We start from the raw sequence: 20,798 nt of genomic DNA, 5'->3' as shown, positions 1-20,798 counted from the left end.
TATTGATCATTGGGCACTGGTCTCTGGCTATTGGTCACTGGTTATTGGTCACTGGTCACTGGTTATTGGGCACTGGGCACTGGTCCGGGCACATTGCAGGTATCTATATTGTAGCTGTGGGCACTGGTTATTGATCATTGGGCACTGGTCACTGGTTATTGATCATTGGTCACTGGTCTCTGGTGGTCCGGGCACATTGCAGGTATCTATATTGTAGCTGTGGGCACTGGTTATTGATCATTGGGCACTGGTCTCTGGCTATTGGTCACTGGTTATTGGTCACTGGTCACTGGTTATTGGGCACTGGGCACTGGTCCGGGCACATTGCAGGCATCTATATTGTAGCTGTGGGCACTGGTTATTGATCATTGGGCACTGGTCACTGGTTATTGGGCACTGGTCTCTGGCTATTGGTCACTGTTTATTGGTCACTGGTCACTGGTTATTGGGCACTGGGCACTGGTCCGGGCACATTGCAGGCATCTATATTGTAGCTGTGGTCTCTTCTCCGTCCAGGTGGTTGATAACGTTTCTTCTCTTCCTTCCAGGGTCTTCGCTGATGTCCGACGCTCGCGTGCCGTCCGGGGACTATGGGTAACTCTGTCAGCCGACCCAGCTGCCTGGGGGACAGGAACCGGAAGTCCCAGCAGTTCCTGAAGGAATGTTGTATGAAGAAGGAATCCATCATCGATATTCAGAGTGTGAGGAACAATGTGGAGGCCGACGCCGCGTCCTCTGCCGACAAGAAGCAGAACGAGATACTGTCGGACAAGGACCTGAACGTCGCCCCGACCTCCAGCCAGAGCCGGGAGCCGCTGCCCAAACAGAACAACGCGGACGCCAACGTCCAGCAGGCCCAGAGGGAGACACCCCGGTCCACACCGGATCGTAGCGGGAATGTGTGGACTCCGCAGAGGGGATCCTTACAGAGGGCCTCCGGAAGCAGCTGGTCATGGAAGCCGCTTGCCACCAGGGAGGTGACAGAAGTCACAGAGGTGACAGAGACCGTCGTCACCGAGATTGTGGAGGTGACGCAATATCCGAATGGAGATAAGAGCGAACCCATCATCACCAGGACGGTGAAAGTGCTGACGGAGTGCGCCGGGGAGCTGGCCGAGGTTAATATGAAGATACCCGGATCCTGTTACCATAGCAACCCGTCAGCTATGGCTCCGGCAATCCCAATTCTGATTTTTGATTGGTGAAAATAAAGGAATCGTTCATAATTCGTGTGAATGGTCAATATTTCCTGAAGGCCGACCTCCACATAGACAGCATCAGCAATGGGGCCCCTGCAAAGAGGGCCCCATCTCAGGCTGATCTCCACTCTTTATCCCATAGGTAGTAGTGATCATGTGTAGGGCATACCCTTCCCCGCTTCTCTGCACATGCCAGGGCCCCCCAGCTTCTCTGCACATGCCAGGGCCCCCCGCTTATCTGCACATGCCAGGGCCCCCCGCTTATCTGCACATGCCAGGGCCCCCCCGCTTCTCTGCACATGCCAGGGCCACCCCCGCTTCTCTGCACATGCCAGGGCCCCCCGCTTCTCTGCACATGCCAGGGCCCCCCGCTTCTCTGCACATGCCAGGGCCCCCCGCTTATCTGCACATGCCAGGGCCCCCCCCGCTTCTCTGCACATGCCAGGGCCCCCCGCTTCTCTGCACATGCCAGGTCCCCCCCCGCTTCTCTGCACATGCCAGGTCCCCCCCGCTTCTCTGCACATGCCAGGGCCCCCCGCTTCTCTGCACATGCCAGGTCCCCCCCGCTTCTCTGCACATGCCAGGGCCCCCCACTTCTCTGCAAATGCCAGAGCCCCCCGCTTCTCTGCACATGCCAGGTCCCCCTGCTTCTCTGCACATGCCAGGTCCCCCCCGCTTCTCTGCACATGCCAGGGCCCCCCACTTCTCTGCAAATGCCAGAGCCCCCCGCTTCTCTGCACATGCCAGGTCCCCCTGCTTCTCTGCACATGCCAGGGCCCCCCCCCCCCCGCTTCTTCTGCACATGCCAGGGCCCCCTGCTTCTCTGCACATGCCAGGGCCCCCCGATTCTCTGCACATGCCAGGGCCCCCCGCTTCCCTGTGTTCTTTCTTCGCCCCTGGGACCTGTCTTTTTTTTCTGTACTCACCTGGGATCCCTCTCTTCTCTATATACCCTTGAGGTCCCTGTTTTGTATGCCCCTGGGGCCCCTCCTCTCTCTGCATCTCCTCGTGCCCTGTTTCTCACCACATCTTTGGGTCCCCTCTTATCCCTGCGTCCCTGGGGCCTCTCTTCTCTCTGCACCCCTGGGGCCTCTCTTCTCTCTGCACCCCTGGGGCCCCTCTTCTCCCTGCACCCCTGGGGCCCGTCTTCTCTCTGCACCCCTGGGGCCCCTCTTCTCCCTGCACCCCTGGGGCCTCTCTTCTCCCTGAACCCCTGAGGCCCCTCTTTTCCCTGCATCCCTGGGGCCCCTCTTATCTCTGCACCCCTGGGGCCTCTCTTCTCCCTGCACTCCTGGGGCCCCTCTTCTCCCTGCACCCCTGGGGCCCCTCTTCTCCCTGCACCCCTGGGGCCTCTCTTCTCCCTGCACCCCTAAAGCCTCTCTTCTCCCTGCACCCCTGGGGCCTCTCTTCTCCCTGCACCCCTGAGGCCCCTCTTCTCCCTGCATCCCTGGGGCCCCTCTTCTCTCTGCACCCCTGAGGCCCCTCTTCTCCCTGCATCCCTGGGGCCCCTCTTCTCTCTGCACCCCTGAGGCCCCTCTTCTCCCTGCATCCCTGGGGCCCCTCTTCTCCCTGCACTCCTCGGGCCCCTCTTATCCCTGCATCCCTGGGGCCCCTCTTCTCTATGCACCCCTGGGGCCCCCCACATGAGACTCTGACACCTCATTGTTTACAGTTCTTGAACTTGAATCGATTGTGTCCTGTTGTCGGTCCAGTTTATATAGAGGGGCTGACAACCTGCCTCCATCATGTCAACTCGTTACAATGTATCAGGGCTGCGTCCGGGGGATGTGGACGGACTTTTACACCAGATCCTGGTCTCCTTTATATCTGACAACCTGCAGCCCCACATAACGTACAGAACATCCCTGTGTTTCCAGGTGCAGAGCAATCGCGAGGTGCAGACGGAATCTCAGTACCAAGTGGGGAAACGGGAAGTCTACAGCAAGACGGTGCGTGTGTGATACATTGTAACGTCACGTGGTACAGATTATCCCGTGTGATACATTGTGACATCACGTGGTACAGATTATCCCGTGTGATACATTGTAACGTCACGTGGTACAGATTATCCCGTGTGATACATTGTGACATCACGTGGTACAGATTATCCCGTGTGATACATTGTGACATCACGTGGTACAGATTATCCCATGTGATACATTGTGACATCACGTGGTACAGATTATCCCGTGTGATACATTGTGACATCACCTGGTACAGATAATCCCGTGTGATACATTGTGACATCACGTGGTACAGATTATCCCGTGTGATACATTGTGACATCACGTGGTACAGATTATCCCATGTGATACATTGAGACATCACGTGGTATAGATTATCCCGTGTGATACATTGTGACATCACGTGGTACAGATTATCCCATGTGATACATTGTGACATCACGTGGTACAGATTATCCCATGTGATACATTGAGACATCACGTGGTATAGATTATCCCGTGTGATACATTGTGACATCACGTGGTTCAGATTATCCCATGTGATACATTGTGACATCACGTGGTACAGATTATCCCGTGTGATACATTGTGACATCACGTGGTTCAGATTATCCCATGTGATACATTGTGACATCACGTGGTACAGATTATCCCATGTGATACATTGTGACATCACGTGGTACAGATTATCCCGTGTGATACATTGTAATTATCCCGTGTGATACATTGTGACATCACGTGGTACAGATTATCCCGTGTGATACATTGTGACATCACGTGGTACAGATTATCCTGTGTGATACATTGTGACATCACATGGTACAGATTATCCCATGTGATACATTGTGACATCACGTGGTACAGATTATCCCGTGTGATACATTGTAATTATCCCGTGTGATACATTGTGACATCACGTGGTACAGATTATCCCATGTGATACATTGAAACATCACGTGGTATAGATTATCCTGTGATACATTGTGACATCACGTGGTGCAGATTATCCCATGTGATACATTGTGACATTCATGTGGTACAGATTATTCCGTGTGATACATTGTTGCGTTCAGTTTCCGTGTTTATGAATGTTAATATGGGGGTGTATCCCTCCTGTGGTTCATATCTCTCTTTATTTTATCTTCCATTGGTTAAGCCCCATTCACTATAAGCTGGATGTTACTGGAACCAGTCAGCAGGCTTGTGGACAGGCTCCCCAGGAGCTCCTACACTGCAGAGTTGGGGCAGTGGCGCAGCTCATGTTCCTGACTCAGCTCTGCTCTTCTTGCAGGTTTCCCAGCATGCCCTGGCACTGCCCGAACCCCCCGAGAACCAGGAGACTGTCCTCAGCTGGGTGTCTGAGATGGAGGATCTGATGGAGGCCCAGAAACCTCCCTCCTCAGAGGCCAAAGTGGTGAAGGCTCAGCTCCAGGAACAGAAGGTGAGAAGCGGGCACAGGGGCATACATGGAAAACGGCACATAGAGACTCGCCATCTACATGATCATTGTGCCACGTAGTATACTGTATGTGCTTTATATCATGTGTGTCCTGTGTTATATGTGCTTTATATTATATGTGTGGTCTGTGTTATATGTGCTTTATATTATATGTGTGGCCTGTGTTATATGTGGTCTATATTATATGTGTGGCCTGTGTTATATGCGCTTTATATTATATGTGTGGCCTGTTATATGTGCTTTATATTATATGTGTGGCCTGTGTTATATGTGGTCTATATTATATGTGTGGCCTGTGTTATATGTGCTTTATATTATATGTGTGGCCTGTGTTATATGTGCTTTATATTATATGTGTGGCCTGTGTTATATGTGGTCTATATTATATGTGTGGCCTGTGTTATATGTGGTCTATATTATATGTGTGGCTTGTGTTATATGTGCTTTATATTATATGTGTGGCCTGTGTTATATGTGGTCTATATTATATGTGTGGCCTGTGTTATATGTGCTTTATATTATATGTGTGGCCTGTGTTATATGTGCTTTATATTATATGTGTGACCTGTGTTATATGTGCTTTATATTATATGTGTGGCCTGTGTTATATGTGCTTTATATTATATGTGTGGCCTGTGTTATATGTGCTTTATATTATATGTGTGGCCTGTGTTATATGTGCTTTATATTATATGTGTGGCCTGTGTTATATGTGCTTTATATTATATGTGTGGCCTGTGTTATATGTGGTCTATATTATATGTGTGGCCTGTGCTATATGTGCTTTATATTATATGTGTGGCCTGTGTTATATGTGGTCTATATTATATGTGTGGCCTGTGTTATATGTGCTTTATATTATATGTGTGGCCTGTGTTATATGTGGTCTATATTATATGTGTGGCCTGTGCTATATGTGCTTTATATTATATGTGTGGCCTGTGTTATATGTGGTCTATATTATATGTGTGGCCTGTGTTATATGTGGTCTATATTATATGTGTGGCCTGTGTTATATGTGGTCTATATTATATGTGTGGCCTGTGTTATATGTGGTCTATATTATATGTGTGGCCTGTGTTATATGTGCTTTATATTATATGTGTGGCCTGTGTTATATGTGGTCTATATTATATGTGTGGCCTGTGCTATATGTGCTTTATATTATATGTGTGGCCTGTGTTATATGTGGTCTATATTATATGTGTGGCCTGTGTTATATGTGGTCTATATTATATGTGTGGCCTGTGTTATATGTGGTCTATATTATATGTGTGGCCTGTGTTATATGTGGTCTATATTATACCAGCAAAAGAGCCCAGCTTTGCACGGGTATATTTCATCTATTTAACTTAAAGGGCTTCTGTTACTCCCCATTTAGTAATTTTCAGTATCGGACGTCAGTTGAGTCCATATTTACCCTCTTACCTCTCTGTGCTGTAATTTCTTTAAAAATCGCACTTTTAGAATACGCACATTTCTTCACTACCAGCAACTTGGGCGGTTACTCGCTGGTAGCCGCCACATCCTCGGACTATAAACACGCCCCCTCCTCCACTTGATAGACAGGGCCAGCGAGCGCTCTCCTCCTCCCGCTGGCCCTGTCTGCCCCTGAAAACCCGCGCCTGCGCCGTACCGGTCCTCATTCAGCACAGGCGCTCTAAGAGACTTAACAGTGTCCTCTACAGCACCCTGCCCCTTTAATAGTGGCCCCTGCCCCCTTAACAGTGACCTCCACAGTGCCTGCCCCCTTAACAGTGACCTCCACAGTGCCTGCCCCTTTAACAGTGACCTCCACAGTGCCTGCCCCTTTAACAGTGACCTCCACAGTGCCCGTCCCTTTAACAGTGACCTTCACAGTGCCTGCCCTTTTAACAGTGACCTCCACAGTGCCCGCCCCTTTAACAGTGACCTCCACAGTGCCCGCTCCTTTAAAAGTGACCTCCACAGCGGTCTGCCCCTTTAACAGTGACCTCCACAGTGCCTGCCCCTTTAACAGTGACCTCCACAGTGCCTGCCCCTTTAACAGTGACCTCCACAGTGCTCGCCCCTTTAACAGTGACCTCCACAGCGGTCTGCCCCTTCAATAGTGGCCCCTGCCCCCTTAACAGTGAACGCCACAGTGTCTGCCCCTTTAACAGTGACCTCCACAGCAGCCTGCCCCTTTAATTGTGGCCCCTGCCAACTTTACTGTGACCTCCACAGCAGCTGCCCCTTTAATTGTGGCCCCTGCCAACTTAACAGTGTCCTCCACAGCGCCCTGCCCCTTTAATAGTGGCCCCTGCCCCCTTAACAGTAACCTCCACAGCGCCCTGCCCCTTTAATAGTGGCCTCTGCCCCCTTAACAGTGACCTCCACAGCACCCTGCCCCTTTAATAGTGGCCCCTGCCCCCTTAACAGTAACCTCCACAGCGCCCTGCCCCTTTAATATTGGCCCCTGCCCCCTTAACAGTGACCTCCACAGCGCCCTGCCCCTTTAATAGTGGCCCCTGCCCCCTTAACAGTAACCTCCACAGCACCCTGCCCCTTTAATAGTGGCCTCTGCCCCCTTAACAGTGACCTCCACAGCGCCCTGCCCCTTTAATAGTGGCCCCTGCCCCCTTAACAGTAACCTCCACAGCGCCCTGCCCCTTTAATAGTGGCCTCTGCCCCTTAACAGTGACCTCCACAGCACCCTGCCCCTTTAATAGTGGCCTCTGCCCCCTTAACAGTGACCTCCACAGCGCCCTGCCCCTTTAATAGTGGCCTCTGCCCCCTTAACAGTAACCTCCACAGCGCCCTGCCCCTTTAATAGTGGCCTCTGCCCCCTTAACAGTGACCTCCACAGCACCCTGCCCCTTTAATAGTGACCTCCACAGCAGCCTGCCTCTTTAATAGTGGCCCCTGCCCCCTTGACAGTGACCTCCATAGTGCCCTGCCCCTTTAAGGCTAGGGCTACATGACGACATTTTGTTGTTCCAATTTTTAGCAACAATTTGTATGTTGCATGTAGCAGTGTAGTTGTGTCGTGCAGCCCTAGCCTAAAGCTGACCTACAGTGCAACGTGCCGGAACACAGGGGATAGTGAGTGTAGTGGTGGTGAGCCGGTGGGTGTAGTAGTTAATTTACTCACAGTTTAGTTGTCCCCTGGGTCGGTGTGCAGTGATGGGGAAGACAGCACGAAATCCTCCGGGGCACTCTCTATTACAGGGAACACCAGCCAGATGGACGCTGAGGTGCCCTTGATGGTAGTGGGCATGCTTAGGGTGCTTTGGTGGCTGGGCCCCTGTGTTCGTGACGCCAGCACCATAGGGTGCAATCAAGATATGGAGCCGAAGAATGAGACAGTAGTTGAACCAAGCAGGAGCATTACTTGTCAGAGGTAGTAAGGCTTCCAATGTCATCACTTTGTCTTGCATACAGATGGCAAAAAGGGTAAAGCTGCAAATCCAAATTAGCAGGCTCGTTGAGGTGAGGTGTAGAGGTTAGCTCCACTTTAGTAGAGGTGATGTTCTTACTTGTACTTGGTTCCTAATCTTGCATTTGTCACTCAACCTTTCACTATTAGTTTAGATCCTCTGCAAATGAGTATTCTGACAGATGGCCTTTCTGTCCTTGGTTACGGTGGGCAGCCTCTAGCTTAGAAACTCTCCACCTAATGTAAAAGGTGACTAAAACCTGATAAACGGCAGTTATCTTCCTTTGCCAATAGTCTATAGTTCAGTAATCCAGCAACCCAAGAGCGATCTCCCTCATGGCAGGCAAACTCTCTGCTTCATTATTTTAAAAGATTGCAGTCCGCAAAGTGATAATCCACTTTATACCCCAGAAGGGTAATCTACAGTGTAGGATCAGATAGTCCTAATCTTAGACTCAAAGGCTGAGGTAAATTGGTTCCTGTCTCCAAGCCTGTCTCCACTCCTAACTCCCAACGCCGAATCTCCCTCTAACTTCCTGTGGCTGGACTATATAAATGGTGTGATGGTCCTCTAGTGGTGGAAGTATGTAATGCATGTCTATATTATATGTGTTGGCCTGCATTATATGTGATCTATATTATATGTGGTCTATATTATATGTGATCTATATTATATATGGCCTCTATTATATGTGGTCTATATTATATGTGGCCTATATTATATGTGGTCTACATTATATGTGGCCTGTATTATATGTGGTCTGTATTATATGTGGTCTGTATTATATGTGGTCAGTATTATATGTGTGGCCTGTATTATATGTGGTCTACATTATATGTGGCCTGTATTATATGTGGTCTATATTATATGTGGCCTGTATTATATGTGGCCTGTATTATATGTGGTCTAAATTATATGTGGTCTATATTATATGTGGCCTGTATTATATGTGGTCTGTATTATATGTGGTCTGTATTATATGTGTGGCCTGTATTATATGTGGTCTGTATTTTATATGTGGCCTGTATTATATGTGGCCTGTATTATATGTGGTCTATATTATATGTGGTCTACATTATATGTGGCCTGTATTATATGTGGTCTATATTATATGTGGCCTGTATTATATGTGGTCTACATTATATGTGGCCTGTATTATATGTGGTATATATTATATGTGGCCCGTATTATATGTGGTCTGTATTATATGTGGCCTGTATTATATGTGGCCTGTATTATATGTGGTCTATATTATATGTGGTCTGTATTATATGTGGTCTGTATTATATGTGGTCTGTATTATATGTGGCCTGTATTATATGTGTGGCCTGTATTATATGTGTGGCCTGTATTATATGTGTGGCCTGTATTATATGTGTGGCCTGTATTATATGTGTGGCCTGTATTATATGTGGCCTGTATTATATGTGGCCTGTATTATATGTGGTCTATATTATATGTGTGGTCTTTGTTGTCTTCTTGCAGCTTCTCCAGAAGTTGTTGCAGGAGAGAAGGTCTAGGATTGAGCGCGTCTTACAGGGTAAGAAGTCCCCATCACAACCCCTACCTATAGAGGGTGGGGAGCAGAGAGGACAAAGGAGAGACCCCCTGATGGAGCTGCGGGATCGGTGGGACACTCTGCTGCGGAGGGCCGAGGACAGGTGAGTATCATGAACGACAGCATCCATGAGCCATCTAGAAGCTTCCATGATGTCCTCACCTGTCAGTCGCTCTCTTACAGACACAGACAGTTAGAGCGCATCACCCCAGCCGCTCAGAACTTCCAGGAGGCTCTGGACGTCTTCCATGACTGGGTGAGCGGCACAGAGAGGCGGCTGACAGAGCTCTGGAGGACCAACAGGTCCATGAACCAAATTAAAGACTGCCACAAGGAAGTCCAGGTATTGTCTCTTGTAACCTCTGAGACCTGCAGGAGCCTAAAGACACGAGCCATACACCACGTAGACGAGGTCTCACCAGGACTCACTTCTTTCTGGTTTCAGGACCTTTGTAAGGAGATTCAGAGCAAGCCTAAAGAAATAGACGAGATCCTGGAGAAGGGCCAGGTCCTCCTGGAGCTGCTGTCAGGTACACCCCCACCATCTCTGTTGACCAGTTGAGTGAAAAAGAGTTTCCGATAAACCATGAATGTAAATCCCAGTAATGTTCTTGTGAGAAAGATGGTAGACACTATTATCCGGCTCCAGAGGCGAATGCAGGATGTTTAAATGGCGGTTTTAATGTAATACGTAGTCCGAGAGCATTAGTCCTAATATTCTGGTAATTTCCCTGGGAGTCTAGAGTGGCTCAGTAGTTAATACGTTCCCTGGTGGTCTAGATGGTGATGATGTTAATACTGATATCCGTTAACCTCTGGTGGTCTAAGAGGAAGGCAGGGTTAATACTGTAAGAGATTATTCCTGGTGGTTTGTGGTGAGGAGTGGGTTAATATTGACTTCCATTATTCCTGGTGGTCTAGGGTAATAATGGGATTAATACCGTGTATGGGTATTGGGTATTTTCTAATGTCCTTGGGGTCTAGAGGAGCTTAGATTCTCAGGTGTTGTAGGGTGATGATGGGGTTAATAATTACATATATTATCCCTGCTGGTCCAGGGTGATTATGGGGTTAATACCGATACTGTATATGCTATTCATGTTGATCTAGGCTGTTGTTGGGGTTTTGCCGAGGGGCCACTACAGGCCTCGATGTGTCCCCCTGAATGTCATCACGGATGGGTATTCACATGTTGAGTTTTGGTCTTCAGGGGAGGAGGCTCAGCTCTGCCAAGAAAAGATGGACGCTTTACGGGTCCGGTATATTATCATAGCCCAGAGCGCTGGGGACATCCTGCAGCGACTGGAGCAGACCATAGAGGCCACCACTCATCTGGACCCATCCCAGGAAGATGTCTCCCTCTGGCTTGGACGTATGGAGAAACTGGTGTCCTCCATAAATACAGAAGGGGAGGGGGAGAGGAGGCTCAATGCCAGCGACACCGAAAAAGTGAGAACAAGGGGAAACTGATCATTGATGCTTCCCTCCTCACATCACTGCAGTTTCCTCCTCACATCACTGCAGTGTCCTCCTCACATCAGAGCAGTGTCCTCCTCACATCACTGCAGTGTCCTCCTAACATCAGAGCAGTATTCTCCTCACATCACTGCAGTGTCCTCCTCACATCAGAGCAGTATTCTCCTCACATCACTGCAGTGTCCTCCTCACATCATCACTGCAGTGTCCTCCTCACATCACTGCAGTGTCCTCCTCACATCAGAGCAGTATCCTCCTCACATCACTGCAGTGTCCTCCTCATATCATCACCGCAGTGTCCTCCTCACATCAGAGCAGTATCCTCCTCACATCACTGCAGTGTCCTCCTCACATCATCACTGCAGTGTCCTCCTCACATCACTGCAGTGTCCTCCTCACATCAGAGCAGTATCCTCCTCACATCAGTGCAGTGTCCTCCTCACATCACTGCAGTGTCCTCCTCACATCACTGCAGTGTCCTCCTCACATCAGTGCAGTGTCCTCCTCACATCACTGCAGTGTCCTCCTCACATCAGTGCAGTGTCCTCCTCACATTACTGCAGTGTCCTCCTCACATCAGTGCAGTGTCCTCCTGACATCACTGCAGTGTCCTCCTCACATCACTGCAGTGTCCTCCTCACATCAGTGCAGTGTCCTCCTCACGTTACTGCAGTGTCCTCCTCACGTTACTGCAGTGTCCTCCTCACATCAGTGCAGTGTCCTCCTGACATCACTGCAGTGTCCTCCTCACATCAGTGCAGTGTTCTCCTCACATCAGTGCAGTGTCCTCCTCACATCACTGCAGTGTCTTCCTCACATCAGTGCAGTGTCCTCCTCACATTACTGCAGTATCCTCCTCACATTACTGCACTGTCCTCCTCACATCAGTGCAGTGTCCTCCTGACATCACTGCAGTGTCCTCCTCACATCACTGCAGTGTCCTCCTCACATCAGTGCAGTGTCCTCCTCACATTACTGCAGTGTCCTCCTCACATCAGTGCAGTGTCCTTCTCACATCAGTGCAGTGTCCTCCTCACATCACTGCAGTGTCCTCCTCACATCAGTGCAGTGTCCTCCTGACATCACTGCAGTGTCCTCCTCACATCAGTGCAGTGTCCTCCTCACATCACTGCAGTGTCCTCCTCACATTACTGCAGTGTCCTCCTCACATTACTGCAGTGTCCTCCTCACATCAGTGCAGTGTCCTTCTCACATCACTGCAGTGTCCTCCTCACATCACTGCAGTGTCCTCCTCACATCAGTGCAGTGTCCTCCTCACATCAGTGCAGTGTCCTCCTCACATCACTGCAGTGTCCTCCTCACATCAGAGCAGTATCCTCCTCACATCACTGCAGTGTCCTCCTCACATCATCACTGCAGTGTCCTCCTCACATCAGAGCAGTATCCTCCTCACATCACTGCAGTGTCCTCCTCACATCATCAGAGCAGTGTCCTCCTCACATCAGCGCAGTGTCCTCCTCACATCACTGCAGTGTCCTCCTCACATCAGAGCAGTATCCTCCTCACATCAGTGCAGTGTCCTCCTCACATCACTGCAGTGTCCTCCTCACATCACTGCAGTGTCCTCCTCACATCAGTGCAGTGTCCTCCTCACATCAGTGCAGTGTCCTCCTCACATTACTGCAGTGTCCTCCTCACATCAGTGCAGTGTCCTCCTGACATCACTGCAGTGTCCTCCTCACATCAGTGCAGTGTTCTCCTCACATCAGTGCAGTGTCCTCCTCACATCACTGCAGTGTCCTCCTCACATCAGTGCAGTGTCCTCCTCACGTTACTGCAGTGTCCTCCTCACGTTACTGCAGTGTCCTCCTCACATCAGTGCAGTGTCCTCCTGACATCACTGCAGTGTCCTCCTCACATCAGTGCAGTGTTCTCCTCACATCAGTGCAGTGTCCTCCTCACATCACTGCAGTGTCTTCCTCACATCAGTGCAGTGTCCTCCTCACATTACTGCAGTATCCTCCTCACATTACTGCACTGTCCTCCTCACATCAGTGCAGTGTCCTCCTGACATCACTGCAGTGTCCTCCTCACATCACTGCAGTGTCCTCCTCACATCAGTGCAGTGTCCTCCTCACATTACTGCAGTGTCCTCCTCACATTACTGCAGTGTCCTCCTCACATCAGTGCAGTGTCCTTCTCACATCAGTGCAGTGTCCTCCTCACATCACTGCAGTGTCCTCCTCACATCAGTGCAGTGTCCTCCTGACATCACTGCAGTGTCCTCCTCACATCAGTGCAGTGTCCTCCTCACATCACTGCAGTGTCCTCCTCACATCAGTGCAGTGTCCTCCTCACATTACTGCAGTGTCCTCCTCACATCACTGCAGTGTCCTCCTCACATCACTGCAGTGTCCTCCTCACATCAGTGCAGTGTCCTCCTCACATCATTTCAGTGTCCTCCTCACATCAGTGCAGTGTCCTCCTGACATCACTGCAGTGTCCTTCTCACATCAGCGCAGTGTCCTCCTCACATCAGCGCAGTGTCCTCGCATCAGCGCAGTGTCCTCCTCACATCAGCGCAGTGTCCTCCTCACATCAGCGCAGTGTCCTCCTCACATCAGTGCAGTGTCCTCCTCACATCACTGCAGTGTCCTCCTCACATCACTGCAGTGTCCTCCTCACATCACTGCAGTGTCCTCCTCACATCAGCGCAGTGTCTTCCCCACATCAGCGCAGTGTCCTCCTCACATCACTGCAGTGCCCTCCTCACATCAGCGCAGTGTCCTCCTCACATCACTGCAGTGTCCTCCTCACATCACTGCAGTGTCCTTCTCACATCAGCGCAGTGTCCTCCTCACATCACTGCAGTGTCCTCCTCACATCACTGCAGTGTCCTCCTCACATCACTGCAGTGCCCTCCTCACATCAGCGCAGTGTCCTCCTCACATCACTGCAGTGTCCTCCTCACATCACTGCAGTGTCCTCCTCACATCAGTGCAGTGTCCTCCTCACATCACTGCAGTGTCCTCCTCACATCAGTGCAGTGTCCTCCTCACATCAATGCAGTGCCCTCCTCACATCAGCGCAGTGTCCTCCTCACATCAGAGCAGTGTCCTCCTCACATCAGCGCAGTGTCCTCCTCACATCACTGCAGTGTCCTCCTCACATCACTGCAGTGTCCTCCTCACATCACTGCAGTGTCCTCATCACATCAGCGCAGTGTCCTCCTCGCATCAGCGCAGTGTCCTCCTCACATCAGTGCAGTGTCCTCCTCACATCACTGCAGTGTCCTCCTCACATCACTGCAGTGTCCTCCTCACATCAGAGCAGTGTCCTCCTCACATCAGTGCAGTGTCCTCCTCACATCAGAGCAGTGTCCTCCTCACATCACTGCAGTGTCCTCCTCACATCAGAGCAGTGTCCTCCTCACATCACTGCAGTGTCCCCGGCCATCTTTGCAGTGATAACCCGTAGCTATCTGTTGCACAGTTGGAGCAGGTCGTTCGGGCAGAGCTCACCCATCTTACTGTCACTGAGAGACATCTGGCAGAGGTCACCCGGGTCACACTGGATGCAGACTCCATCCAGTCCCAGATGAGGGAGCACAAGGTAAGTACCTCCCGAGCTGTTGGTGATAGTCTCACTGCATCTTTCTTGTGATAACAATGATGGGATTTGTGGTCCTTGTAGCTCCTGGCGGTGGACGTTCTGCAGCATCGGGGGATTGTGGAGAGACTGCTGTGTATCTCAGACGTTCTGCTGACACTGTGCTCTGCGCGCGCTGAGGAGCAACTGCAGGTGAGGGGGGGGGGGGGCAGAGCTGGGGGTCCGGTACTGATACTGTGTCCTAAATGTACTGAGGAGTAACTGCAGGTGAGGGGGGGGGGGGCAGAGCTGGGGGTCCGGTACTGATACTGTGTCCTAAATGTACTGAGGAGTAACTGCAGGTGAGGGGGGGGGGGCAGAGCTGGGGGTCCGGTACTGATACTGTGTCCTCAATGTACTGAGGAGTAACTGCAGGTGAGGGGGGGGGGCAGAGCTGGGGGTCCGGTACTGATACTGTGTCCTCATTGTACTGAGGAGTAACTGCAGGTGAGGGGGGCAGAGCTGGGGGTCCGGTACTGATACTGTGTCCTCAATGTACTGAGGAGTAACTGCAGGTGAGGGGGGGGCAGAGCTGGGGGTCCGGTACTGATACTGTGTCCTCAATGTACTGAGGAGCAACTGCAGGTGAGGGGGGCAGAGCTGGGGGTCCGGTACTGATACTGTGTACTCAATGTACTGAGGAGTAACTGCAGGTGAGGGGGGGGGGGCAGAGCTGGGGGTCCGGTACTGATACTGTGTCCTCAATGTACTGAGGAGTAACTGCAGGTGAGGGGGGGGCAGAGCTGGGGGTCCGGTACTGATACTGTGTCCTCAATGTACTGGGGTGTAACTGCAGGTGAGGGGGGGGCAGAGCTGGGGGTCCGGTACTGATACTGTGTCCTCAATGTACTGAGGAGTAACTGCAGGTGAGGGGGGGGGGGGGGCAGAGCTGGGGGTCCGGTACTGATACTGTGTCCTCAATGTACTGAGGAGTAACTGCAGGTGAGGGGGGCAGAGCTGGGGGTCCGGTACTGATACTGTGTCCTCAATGTACTGAGGAGTAACTGCAGGTGAGGGGGGGGGGCAGAGCTGGGGGTCCGTTACTGATACTGTGTCCTCAATGTACTGAGGAGTAACTGCAGGTGAGGGGGGGGCAGAGCTGGGGGTCCGGTACTGATACTGTGTCCTCATTGTACTGAGGAGTAACTGCAGGTGAGGGGGGGGGGGGGGGGGGGCAGAGCTGGGGGTCCGGTACTGATACTGTGTCCTCAATGTACTGAGGAGCAACTGCAGGTGAGGGGGGGGGGGCAGAGCTGGGGGTCCGGTACTGATACTGTGTCCTAAATGTACTGAGGAGTAACTGCAGGTGAGGGGGGGGGGGGGCAGAGCTGGGGGTCCGGTACTGATACTGTGTCCTCAATGTACTGAGGAGTAACTGCAGGTGAGGGGGGGCAGAGCTGGGGGTCCGGTACTGATACTGTGTCCTCAATGTACTGGGGAGTAACTGCAGGTGAGGGGGGGGGGCAGAGCTGGGGGTCCGGTACTGATACTGTGTCCTCAATGTACTGAGGAGTAACTGCAGGTGAGGGGGGGGCAGAGCTGGGGGTCCGGTACTGATACTGTGTCCTAAATGTACTGAGGAGTAACTGCAGGTGAGGGGGGGGGGGCAGAGCTGGGGGTCCGGTACTGATACTGTGTCCTCAATGTACTGAGGAGTAACTGCAGGTGAGGGGGGGCAGAGCTGGGGGTCCGGTACTGATACTGTGTCCTCAATGTACTGAGGAGTAACTGCAGGTGAGGGGGGGGGCAGAGCTGGGGGTCCGGTACTGATACTGTGTCCTCAATGTACTGAGGAGTAACTGCAGGTGAGGGGGGGGGGCAGAGCTGGGGGTCCGGTACTGATACTGTGTCCTCAATGTACTGAGGAGTAACTGCAGGTGAGGGGGGGGCAGAGCTGGGGGTCCGGTACTGATACTGTGTCCTCAATGTACTGGGGAGTAACTGCAGGTGAGGGGGGGGCAGAGCTGGGGGTCCGGTACTGATACTGTGTCCTCAATGTACTGGGGAGTAACTGCAGGTGAGGGGGGGGCAGAGCTGGGGGTCCGGTACTGATACTGTGTCCTCAATGTACTGAGGAGTAACTGCAGGTGAGGGGGGGGGGGGCAGAGCTGGGGGTCCGGTACTGATACTGTGTCCTAAATGTACTGAGGAGTAACTGCAGGTGAGGGGGGGGGGGGGGCAGAGCTGGGGGTCCGGTACTGATACTGTGTCCTAAATGTACTGAGGAGTAACTGCAGGTGGGGGGGGGGGGCAGAGCTGGGGGTCCGGTACTGATACTGTGTCCTCAATGTACTGAGAAGTAACTGCAGGTGAGGGGGGGGGGGCAGAGCTGGGGGTCCGGTACTGATACTGTGTCCTAAATGTACTGAGGAGTAACTGCAGGTGAGGGGGGGGGGGGGCAGAGCTGGGGGTCCGGTACTGATACTGTGTCCTAAATGTACTGAGGAGTAACTGCAGGTGAGGGGGGGGGGCAGAGCTGGGGGTCCGGTACTGATACTGTGTCCTCAATGTACTGAGGAGTAACTGCAGGTGAGGGGGGGGGGGGCAGAGCTGGGGGTCCGGTACTGATACTGTGTCCTAAATGTACTGAGGAGTAACTGCAGGTGAGGGGGGGGGGGGGGCAGAGCTGGGGGTCCGGTACTGATACTGTGTCCTCAATGTACTGAGGAGTAACTGCAGGTGAGGGGGGGGGGGCAGAGCTGGGGGTCCGGTACTGATACTGTGTCCTCAATGTACTGAGGAGTAACTGCAGGTGAGGGGGGGGGGGCAGAGCTGGGGGTCCGGTACTGATACTGTGTCCTCAATGTACTGAGGAGTAACTGCAGGTGAGGGGGGGGGGGGGGGGCAGAGCTGGGGGTCCGGTACTGATACTGTGTCCTAAATGTACTGAGGAGTAACTGCAGGTGAGGGGGGGGGGGGGGCAGAGCTGGGGGTCCGGTACTGATACTGTGTCCTCAATGTACTGAGGAGTAACTGCAGGTGAGGGGGGGGGGGGGGGGGGCAGAGCTGGGGGTCCGGTACTGATACTGTGTCCTCAATGTACTGAGGAGTAACTGCAGGTGAGGGGGGGGCAGAGCTGGGGGTCCGGTACTGATACTGTGTCCTAAATGTACTGAGGAGTAACTGCAGGTGAGGGGGGGGGGGGCAGAGCTGGGGGTCCGGTACTGATACTGTGTCCTCAATGTACTGAGGAGTAACTGCAGGTGAGGGGGGGGGGCAGAGCTGGGGGTCCGGTACTAATACTGTGTCCTCAATGTACTGAGGAGTAACTGCAGGTGAGGGGGGGGCAGAGCTGGGGGTCCGGTACTGATACTGTGTCCTCATTGTACTGAGGAGTAACTGCAGGTGGGGGGGGGGGGGCAGAGCTGGGGGTCCGGTACTAATACTGTGTCCTCAATGTACTGAGGAGTAACTGCAGGTGAGGGGGGGGGGGGCAGAGCTGGGGGTCCGGTACTGATACTGTGTCCTCAATGTACTGAGGAGTAACTGCAGGTGAGGGGGGGGGGGCAGAGCTGGGGGTCCGGTACTGATACTGTGTCCTCATTGTACTGAGGAGTAACTGCAGGTGAAGGGGGGGGGGGGCAGAGCTGGGGGTCCGTTACTGATACTGTGTCCTAAATGTACTGAGGAGTAACTGCAGGTGAGGGGGGGGGGGGGGGCAGAGCTGGGGGTCCGGTACTGATACTGTGTCCTAAATGTACTGAGGAGTAACTGCAGGTGAGGGGGGGGGGGGGGCAGAGCTGGGGGTCCGGTACTGATACTGTGTCCTAAATGTACTGAGGAGTAACTGCAGGTGAGGGGGGGGGGCAGAGCTGGGGGTCCGGTTCTGATACTGTGTCCTCAATGTACTGAGGAGTAACTGCAGGTGGGGGGGGGGGGGGGCAGAGCTGGGGGTCCAGTACTGATACTGTGTCCTCAATGTACTGAGGAGTAACTGCAGGTGAGGGGGGGTTGACCTCCCTTGTCCCAGGAGCTCACAATCTATGTCCCGAGATGCCGCAGACCCCTTCCCCTTGTGGTAATGTAGCCGCTCGTTCTCCTTGCAGACATCTTTACAGTCTCTTGAAGAGATGTCCCCCCGGATAGCGGCCGAGGTGACCACCTGCCCCCCGGTGCTGGACCATGCCCTGGCCCTGCTGGGGCAGTTCTCGGAGGCAGAGGACGAGCTGCTGCCCTGGATGCAGGAGACGGAATCCGAGTTACCGCATCTGTCTCCGAACTACGGCAACTACAGTGAGGTCCGACAGCAGCAGCAGCAGCTGCAGGTCAGTGGGTGCCAGGGCGCACGCCTTTATGGGTGCAGACTGGCACTGTGCCTTGGAGGGGCTGTGTGGTGCAGTGTGGCCTCTAGGTGTCGCTGTGGCTCCTGTGGGCACGAGGGGGCACCACTAGACCGCTGATGATTGTGCTGTGCCCACAGGCGCTGAGGGAGGTGGTCGCTGAGCACAAGCCCCTGGTCACCAAGCTGCACCGCGTGTCCTGTAAGCTGTCGGAGCTGTGCCCGGAGGAAGGGGCCGCCTTTCAGAATCGCTTCGAGGCCGCAGAGAAACAATACTGTGCCATCCGAGAGGCTGTGCGCCAAGCTGCAACCATCCTGGAGGATACTGTGCCCAGATACAGCCAGGTGAGCACCTATACAGTCCCACTTAAAGGGGAGCTCCACCAATTTCAGGTCCTCTGGACATACCAAAAGATTGTCTGCGGGAGACCATCTCCAAACCAGAGACAGATGCAGGTCTCACAGCAGCACAGAGGGGCTTCAGGAGCCTCCCATTTGATGTGTCCTTCCCTCATTGCCTCCTTGTTATGTCCTTAGGTTAATGAGCGGATCCATATGATGAGTGACAGCTTGGAGAGACTGGGTGACCGGCTGCAGAGCGTCTCTTCTGTTCGCGGGGAGCCCTCTAGAATCCGGGAGCAGCTCCGAGAGAACGGCCAAGTGCAGGCTGAGCTGGAGAAGCTGGGAATGGCTCTGGAGAACGTCAGCAAGCAGGCAGCAGAGCTCGTATCCAGCCTCCCAGCCCAGACGGAGGCGCCACAAGGTACCTGCCTCTCAGTAGGATGGTGGGGGTCATCCACACAGACCGGTTGTGCGCTGACCTCTGTGTCTATTGCAGGGGTCATGCTGCGCACAGCAGAGTTACTGACCCAGTGGCAGCGACTGTGTGGACGCGCCGAGGAGCGAGACGTGTGGCTCTCTGGGCTCCTCATGTTGGCTGAGCGCTTCTGGAACGGACTCTCAGACTTGGCTTTGACCCTCGGTGACACCCAGCAAATGGTTCTGGACACAGAAGAGCCCAATTCTGACCCGGACTCCATCAGGACACGACTCGATGCCATGCAGGTAGGTACCGGGTGTGTGGAGAGCGACCTTTCTCCATCTGAATATTATATCACAGCGGAGGGTCTGCCACTAGTGACCCCCGCACTCACCTGTAATAACTATATATCAGTATTGTGTCCCCTCCCTATATCCAATGATTATCTGGACTCTCTGTTGTCAGGCTCTGCGAGAGGACATTGACAACCTGCAGACTGACCTGGACACGCTGGGATCGGTGGGGGTGGAGCTTATGTCATCCTGCGGGGACATGGACAAACCAGACGTGACCAAGAGTCTGGATGAGGTGAGTGAAGGCCACAGTGACTTATCTGAGGACTCTACACTGAGAAGCTATATAGAAATAAACCGGGGAGGAGGGGTGTATTAAACATTTAGGATTTAGAGGAGGACCGAGGAGTCTTGAGGAAGACAAAGGGGTCTGGAGGAGGACTGAGGGGTCTGGAGGAGGACTGAGGGGTCTGGAGGGGGACAGAGGAGCCTGGAGGAGGACTGAGGGGTCTGGAGGGGGACAGAGGAGCCTGGAGGAGGACAGAGGGGTCTGGAGGAGAACAGAGGGGTCTGGAAGAGAACAGAGGAGCCTGGAGGAGGACAATATGGTCTGAAGGAGGACAGATGGGTCTGGAGGTGGGGACAGAGGAGCCTTGAGGAGGACAGATGGGCCTGAAGGAGGACAGAAGGGTCTGGAGGGGGACAGAGCGGTCTGGAGGAGGACATAGGGGTCTGGAGGAGAACAGAGGAGTCTGGAGGAGGACAGAGGGGTCTGGAGGAGGACAGAGGGGTCTGGAGGAGGA

The 20,798-nt window shown here is 52.9% G+C and overlaps 1 protein-coding gene across 1 annotated transcript; it reads left to right on the top strand.

Moving 5' to 3' along the window:
• Nucleotides 1-590: 590 nt before the first annotated feature.
• On the top strand, nt 591-20,290 carry LOC122923230 (dystonin-like; the record flags this gene model as incomplete). The annotated part of the gene is made up of 14 exons (XM_044273991.1): nt 591-1,118; nt 3,077-3,148; nt 4,455-4,604; nt 9,506-9,681; nt 9,762-9,921; nt 10,024-10,108; nt 10,789-11,027; nt 14,508-14,627; nt 14,709-14,816; nt 18,710-18,928; nt 19,084-19,287; nt 19,480-19,705; nt 19,781-20,007; nt 20,168-20,290. Coding segments are annotated over exons 1-14 (2,637 nt in total), but the record flags the coding sequence as incomplete, so codon positions are not given.
• Between the last annotated feature and the right edge of the window lie 508 nt (nt 20,291-20,798).

Source organism: Bufo gargarizans, unplaced genomic scaffold (assembly GCF_014858855.1).
Source record: "Bufo gargarizans isolate SCDJY-AF-19 unplaced genomic scaffold, ASM1485885v1 original_scaffold_1380_pilon, whole genome shotgun sequence".
NCBI lineage: Eukaryota > Metazoa > Chordata > Amphibia > Anura > Bufonidae > Bufo > Bufo gargarizans.
The sequence above is the reverse complement of the archived record's forward strand: the minus strand, read 5'-3'. Positions and strand labels throughout refer to the sequence as shown.